The sequence below is a fragment of the Triticum urartu genome, chromosome 2A (genome assembly GCF_056163025.1).
Source record: "Triticum urartu cultivar PI428250 chromosome 2A, HENAU_Tu73, whole genome shotgun sequence".
NCBI lineage: Eukaryota > Viridiplantae > Streptophyta > Magnoliopsida > Poales > Poaceae > Triticum > Triticum urartu.
Genome location: NC_141874.1, coordinates 67271844 through 67279349, shown reverse-complemented (window position 1 = coordinate 67279349; position 7506 = coordinate 67271844). Strand labels below are relative to the sequence as shown.

General features: G+C 46.2%; 1 protein-coding gene across 1 annotated transcript; it reads right to left on the bottom strand.

Moving 5' to 3' along the window:
• Positions 1 to 1312: 1312 nt before the first annotated feature.
• On the bottom strand, positions 1313 to 6194 carry LOC125535648 (transcription factor RF2b). Its single transcript, XM_048698719.2, has 4 exons — positions 5588 to 6194; positions 3929 to 4061; positions 2203 to 2287; positions 1313 to 1993 (listed from the first exon to the last, which is right to left on the bottom strand). Exons 1-4 carry the CDS (start codon positions 6085 to 6087, stop codon positions 1605 to 1607), a joined length of 1107 nt encoding a protein of 368 aa, XP_048554676.1. The 5' UTR covers positions 6088 to 6194; the 3' UTR covers positions 1313 to 1604.
• Positions 6195 to 7506: the final 1312 nt, after the last annotated feature.

The window sequence follows — 7506 nt, the reverse complement described above, 5'->3', positions numbered from 1 at the left end:
GCTCAATCTCTCGAAGGTGCTTATAAGGATAGGGTGTGCGTTCATATGGATGAATGTATGTGCGTATGTATGAGTGATTGCGTTTGTACTGTGTTGTAAAAACATGGGTGGCTCTGGTTGTACGTGTTTACACATAATCACCTCTAAATCTCTCCCTCCCCTTCAAGCACCTTATCTTCCTGGTCTCCCAATCCAGCCAAAGGCACACCCTCGCTTCGCCTCCTCCGCTCACCACCCCGGTGGCGCCGGCGTCCACCCCTCCTTCGCATCCTCCGCTCGCCAGCCCGGTTGCGCTGTCGGCTACCTCACAATCGGACGACGAGCCATGGATCCCCTCCCCCTCCTTCTCGTGGGGCGATCTGCTGCGACGGGCAAGTGCGCGGGCGCTACAGCAAGGCACGGTGGCGCCGGCGTGGGGCAAGCTGCTACGAGGCACGACGGCGGGCAAGCGCGTGGCTGCGACAGTCGTGGGCAAGCTACTACTGTGTGCTTGCTAGCTAGCCAGCCAACAACCGCGGTGTGCTTGCTAGCCAGCTAGCCACCAGCGGCGATGTGCTTGCTAGGCTGCTAGCTAGCGCTTGGGGCATTACGGCTGCGGATGAGAAGCCGATGACGGCGAGCGCGGTGGTGCTGCAGAAGAAGTGAGCGGTGAAGCTGGAGATCCTCCGACGCGTGCGAGAGGTGGTCGTGTCCCTCACCAAGGAGGTCGTGGTGTTGGCCGAGATGCTCTAGTTTAAATGTAGTTGTTAACTTCTAATCATCATGCGAGCCAGACAACCAAACACCGGGTCGAAATTGGTTTCCGGTGACAGAACCCCTCATACAGGCAACCAAACAGCACGCAAACTTCGTTTTTTTACCCTGTATTCGCTCAACCTGCCTCTACTCAGCCTAGCTCATTTTCCTCCTCTCAGCCGGGCTCGGCTCACCCAAACAATCAAACACGTCCTACATGAATGTTGGCCCTGAAGCCGTACCATGCACTATACCTTCAGGATGCCTCGGGTAGTACTACAACACAACTGGATATAGACACATGCGACAGCAGCAGATCAGAAAGGCTTCCACCTTTTCAAGTGTTTCTAAGTACACATAACGTCATAGGATAGGACTTCTTTTTCTGCGAATGAACGCCGTAGGACTAATCAACCATGAGCAACCCGTACTTGTGTTGGTAAAAGATAGTTGTAGACAAGTGTAAATCGTCTTTATATCAAAAGTATGCATACCATTTTCTAAGAAGATCGGATGTCTGAAACACCACAGTTTTACAACAATTTGATGCTTGTAGATTCCCAGGATGCAAAGCATATCAACAGAAAAATGTAAATTCCAAATGGAAAACTCATGATTAATTGTCTACATGGTAAACAAAGAAGATAGGCCGATCACCCAGTCGCCCTAACTTTGAAACAACACACAACACATGGGAAATGAACCCAAACAAACTACCTAGGTCCCTACAATCAAACAACACCAGATAAATAGAAAGAATTGGATAAAAAAAATATGCCTAGCAGGGCGACGAAAGCAGTTTGAGGATGTAAGACTATGAACATATAAATCTAAATGACAGGAGTGCTTGTTTGCAGGTAGGTCCATAATTAGAAGGTGCTATTACTTTCACCTGCAGATATGGAGCTACCCTCTGACTTCGCAGCAGCATCTGCCTCCAACTTCACAGCCACTGAACCTTTGCCAATGTCCAGCCCCTGGAACCGCCCAAGAGAGTCTTGCTGCATCATATCTGGGAACGTGTTTGGGTGGGATAGCATCTGGTGGCTTGGGACATTGGGATGAGGTGGTTGGAATTGGGATGGCAGCTGATGAACACTTGAATGGTGCTGAGGTGTGTGTTGCTCGGAAAGCTGGAAGAAAGACGGGTTGTATGGAACATGATGCATTCCCGTATTATATGCTTCATCAGGCTTTGTCATCTCACCTGTAGCGATCTTAAGCCTCTCCAGTTCCTGCTTGAGTGTATTATTCAGAGCTGCAAAAGTATGTTACTTCTGTTAAGAATTTTTTTTTTTTGAATATTATCTCTATTAGACAACACAAGTTATCTGTTTGGGTACGAAGTTATTTATTCTATGCCAATCTACAGAGCAACAATGAGGCACCTTCCTGTACAAAATTGTCCGAAACAATGATAATCAAGAGTTGACATGATTATACTAGTTCAGGTAATAAAAATCTCACCATCACGCAGTTGAGCTTGCTGTTCCATGGCCTGCAACCTAATCTTGAGCTCTGTATTTTCAGCGGAAAGGCCTGTTGTATCTCTCTGCCACCAAGATATTATTCCTTAAAGGATATCCAGCAAATTTATGCAAACAACATTTTCTATACAAAAGAACATGCTAAAATGTAAAACCCAGTCCTGGTCAGAACTTAATACTACAACATAAACATCACGGACACCAGAACTAAACAGTTCTGGATTTCTGGTAAACAGAGTTAGAGCATCTTATTGCCTCATGGTGCAGGGTATCACCCATCAGCCCTCCATATTGTTAATATAACCACATACAAAAATCACTTCAGGTGGTTTGGCACTAACATTTCATATGCTTTATTAGTCAACAAAAAACAAGAGAATTTATATGTGCTATAGCTTCGATGGCATGTGCATCAGTTCAAATAAAATATCATGGCGACTGGTGATTCACTAAGTCTAGAGCATATGCAGTTTGGTTGACACCGACTTCCATGTATTGGATGCACCTGGCTTCTCAGTATGGTTTAAAAGGCAGAATTACTATGCATGGTGTCATGAGTTAACGATTAATGTGTTTTCTTTTGTGCACTGAGAACCAGGCCCGACGACGAGGGTGTGCGACCTGTGTGATCGCACAGGCCCCCAAAATCATATAGCCCGAACCAGAGGAAAAGACTATGAAAAAACATCCAGTTCCTGTGCTGGCTGGCTGGCTTTTTTTTCTTGCCTAGCTTGTCCGATACGAGAGAAAACTGTAGCAGGACGCGTCAGATGCGGACACATGTTATAGTGAGGCACTGACATGTACGATACCCAGCCAGCAGGCCCCCAGTCGGCCCAGTATGGTGCCCCACTCCTCTTTCGGGTCTGTTGGTAAAAGACCAAATAGGAAAATAAGGCGGGCGCTACTGGGCCTACTCGCTACAGCCGACTAGTCGAGCGTGCGTTCCTCTACAACTTCACGAGCGAGAATAGTGAGGCACCGCCTTGCCTGCTTCAGTGAGACGGCAATAGATTGCAGTCGCCCACCACGAGTCCACCATGTGCCCGGCCATCGCCCACCAGATTCACAACTACAGCAGCCATACAGTCACCCCAGGATACATTCCAAGGTAAGCCATAAGCAAAGGGGGCAGCCCGGTGCATGTAGCTCCCGCTTGCGCGGGGTCCGGGGAAGGGTCCGACCACTTTGGGTCTATTGTACGCAGCCTTTCCCTACATTTCTGTAAGAGGCTGTTTCCAGGACTTGAACCCGTGACCTCATGGTCACAAGGCAGCAGCTTTACCACTGCGCCAAGGTAAGCCATAAGCCCGTAATTAAAATAGATAACAAAAGCACTAGATTAGGTTTTTTCTTTTTATATAATATTTCTCTTCCTGGTTCTATTGAATGCAATCCCTACTAGTACAGTAGTACTACTCAGTTAGGTATGTAGTTGACTATAGGATTAATGTGGCACACCGCACACTACCTGTAAAATAATTTCTAATTTAAAATATTATACGAAATAATGCATAATTAAGTTATATAATTAAATGAGAGTACACTTAGTTGCATTAGTTTAATTATACCAAAAAAAACATAGGAACCATTGCATGTCGCACTGAGGCCCAAATTTCTGTAGATGGCCCTGCTGAGAACACATTAACGAACATAGTAATGGTAATACTGCAATCCATGAGGCAAACAGATGGATGAAAGTTTACCTGAAATAGCGTCAGTTGTGCCGAAAGAGTAGTAGCCTCGGTCTGAAGAGTATGAACCTTCCGCTCTAATTCTGTTATATATCTAGCCTTTCTTTCCTTTGACCGAGCTGCAGATTGTCTGTTCGCTAGAATTCTGAAACAAAGAAAGCACAGGAATAAAATTGGCCATCATTCAATGCAGCCAGATAACGCAGTATGCTGGCTAAAAACGTTCACATGAGCAGACTGATTGTAAATACAGTATAGCTTTAAAAGAAAAACAAATTCTCTTTGATATGGAATCGTATCCTATGTGAAGTTCTGATACATCCGCTTTTCACAGCTGGGACAAATTTGATTGGCTAAGCAAAAGAAAAGACTATAAGAGCGTTTTAGACACTAGTGTAGTGTCTAAAACGCTCTTATATTATGGGACGGAGGGAGTAGTTCATAACCAGTATTATCTATTGCAATAAGGATTGCGTGATACTAGAAAGCTGTGTGAATGAAACCTACACGAGAAATATAGGTATTTATATAACTTGATTGCAGTACAAACATTTGCTTGAAAACAATCACATGCAATGCTGTTTAACGTACACGAAACAGGAATATATTTAGATTTCACCTAGTTATTCCAAAATAAAGAACAAATTAAAAAGTTAACCACAGTAACTTCATTGAACATCTTGCAGGTCATTAGCGGATGAAATAAAAAAGGCCTTGAAAATGGGGCGACACCGTAAAACAGTGCAGACCTAAGCAACATGCAACAAATCGCCATCTCCCAACTCTTTCACTCCACATGCGTATTTAAGAGCTTATTAAATAACTATTTTGGGCTAAGATAATAACATACGAAATAAAACACATTAAATAATTATATAACACCATTACATCAAATATCACCCTATATAACAGAAACTTGTTTTAAAAATAGAATGTTTACAAGGAGACATGGAAACAATGTAACCAGGTATTGCATAGATAGATCACGGTAAAAAAATTGAGAGAGAAAACTAACTAATGTATAACTTGTAAGCGAAAATAGGAAATGGTTAATCTGAAACAGAAGAACTATAAATTCAAAGATATGCCACACAAGCTTCATTGAATAGGTTGGCGACCCATAGAAAATGATAACAAATAAGCCATAGCCAATGGAGAGAAAATACCATAAGAAGGCGGCATGCGGCATTCGTTGCCATCTCCCACCCCTTTCGTCCCATGCCCTTCGCTTATTTAGGAACTAAATGCCACGAGCCGCTTTTCGAACAATGACAGCAACTTAGAGAACAATAAAATTAGCATTTGAACCACTTCTATGGGTGCTTGTATTCCAAAAGGAAACCCGCGTAAGCAAGAAACGTCAGAAGGAAGCCTTGTGATACCAAATTAAGCTGGCCAGCAAGTCCTATCCTAGGATCTGCCTGTCACTATCCGGATTCAAGACCACTAACACCAAAGATATGCCGTGATTTGATTGCGTAATAATCTACTAGGACGTGCCCTTTTTCTGGCACATATCTTTGCTTGCAGAATCACTCCTAGTCACGCCTACCTAGACCACAATTCTTGCTAGTCCTTCCCGGCGCTCCCTCAATTGTTTACTAACCCTAGCATCCTACCGACCAACCACCAACTCAAAATCCAAGGGAGCCTCAGGATGCGACGGGTCACCTCTTGGCACGCTTGGGGTCGACGGAGGCGAGCTCAGACAGCTGCTCGGAGGACATGGCCTTCTTAGCCTCCAGCACGTCGGCGAACACCCCTCCGCCCCCGCCGCCGCCGTCCTGCCTCCCGGGCCCGCCGCAGCCCATGGCGAACCCGTCGAAGGACGCGCTGTGGCGGTGCTTGGTGGGGCGCGGCGGCGAGGAGGACGTCTCCGCGGCGCGGTCGCGGCCGGAGCCGGCGATCTTGTCCATGTCCATGAACGTGGAGAAGAGGTCGTCCTCGGAGCCGATCTCGTCGAAGCCCCCGCCGTCGGCGTCCGGGAAGCGGAAGGGCACCTCAGATCTGGCGCGGCGGTGGTGGGACCGCGGCGGCGCCGCCGCCGCGGGGGGCTGGCCAGGCTGCGGGCCGCCGGGAATGGGCGGGAGCGGGCAGGGGTTGGGGTTGAGGCTGGGGCTGCGCCCCGGCGAGGGCTTGGGCGGCTCGCCGGGCTTCGGCGGCATCGCCATTGCCGTGGCTGGCAGCGCAGGCGCGCGTGTTCCTGTCTCCGGACACTCTGCCCCGCGTGTGGGTCGGCGGAAGCGTGGCCTACACTCGGTGCACCGCTATGAAAAGTCGTCACACGCTCACACTCGTAGTGGGTGCAAAGGCACGATGCCAAGGGTGGCACAAAGTCAAACGAGTGACAAACCAAATTATCCGATGCACTATGCAATGTTCAAGATCCTTGACCGGTAGCTGCTCGGTCATTGTAGGAGTAGCGATTAATCGGTGAATCAGCATGTTAACTGAATTAATTGATCGATCATTAATCGGTAGTTTAAATAGGAACTTGCCAATATATATTTACTCCCTCCGTTTTAAATTACTCGTCGCAGAAATAGATGTATCTAGAACTAAAATACATTTAGATACATCCATACCTGCGACAAGTAATTCGGAACAGATGGAGTAGTTTTTTTATGTATTATACCATACTCTCATGCTCCCAGCTATGTTATATACCCAAACATGTTGTTATACACATATATAAAGCATAGAGAGGAGAGAAAATTATTAATCCTAGCTATTAAGGAGCGGGGTGGGGCTGGAAGTGGTTACGGGCCAAAAATGTGGGCTTTGTTTGCCCATCCATTCATGGACCACCAGGGATTAATTGGCCTGACAACAGATTAATCGATGTAACTGGCCAATTATCGGCCTGGCGAGTTAAAGCAACGAATATGTGTTATTCGATTCGGCCACTCTGTGAGTAGCGAGTAACTGGCCTATTATTGTCTAAAAAAAGATTAATTGGCCCGTTAACTGATTAATCGGGAGAATTCTTGAACAATGACACTATATCACGTCTGATTTGGAGACCGAGTTTGGTTAAAAGAATGAGAAGAGATTAGAATTCAAAGATTGCTCTGATAACAATTTGTTATTAGGCGATGGGATTAGTGGACCTACGGAAATAATATTAACTAGCTAATGAAAATTATGTTTGCAACCTAGTCGAGGTGGTCAAATTCAACATCAAAATTGCAACATAAGAGAAGTGAAGACCTTTTTCCCGAGCCCCAGCGTTGACCTCCCAGGGCGATTCAGGAGGCGACCCATCCTAGCCCGTGCGCTAGGCCTCCCTCCCCTGTGTTTCCATTCCCTCTGAGTTGTCACATGGCCTTCGCCAAGCAAAGCCCGCATGGATCCGACATGGAGCAGGGACTTTGGCATCCTGGGACGTGGAGGGGGGCTCCGCATGTGTCGCTAGGGCCCATTTGACCAAAGACACAACTCGAAATCAATGCATATAATGCAAAAATACAGATGACTTGGCGTCCAAGAGCATCCTAAGAAACCTCGGATATATATGAGGGGTCGAATTCGAAGTAGGACCTCCTTTTTAATTTCTGTTAATATAGAAAAAAGATTGTAATATGTTAGTA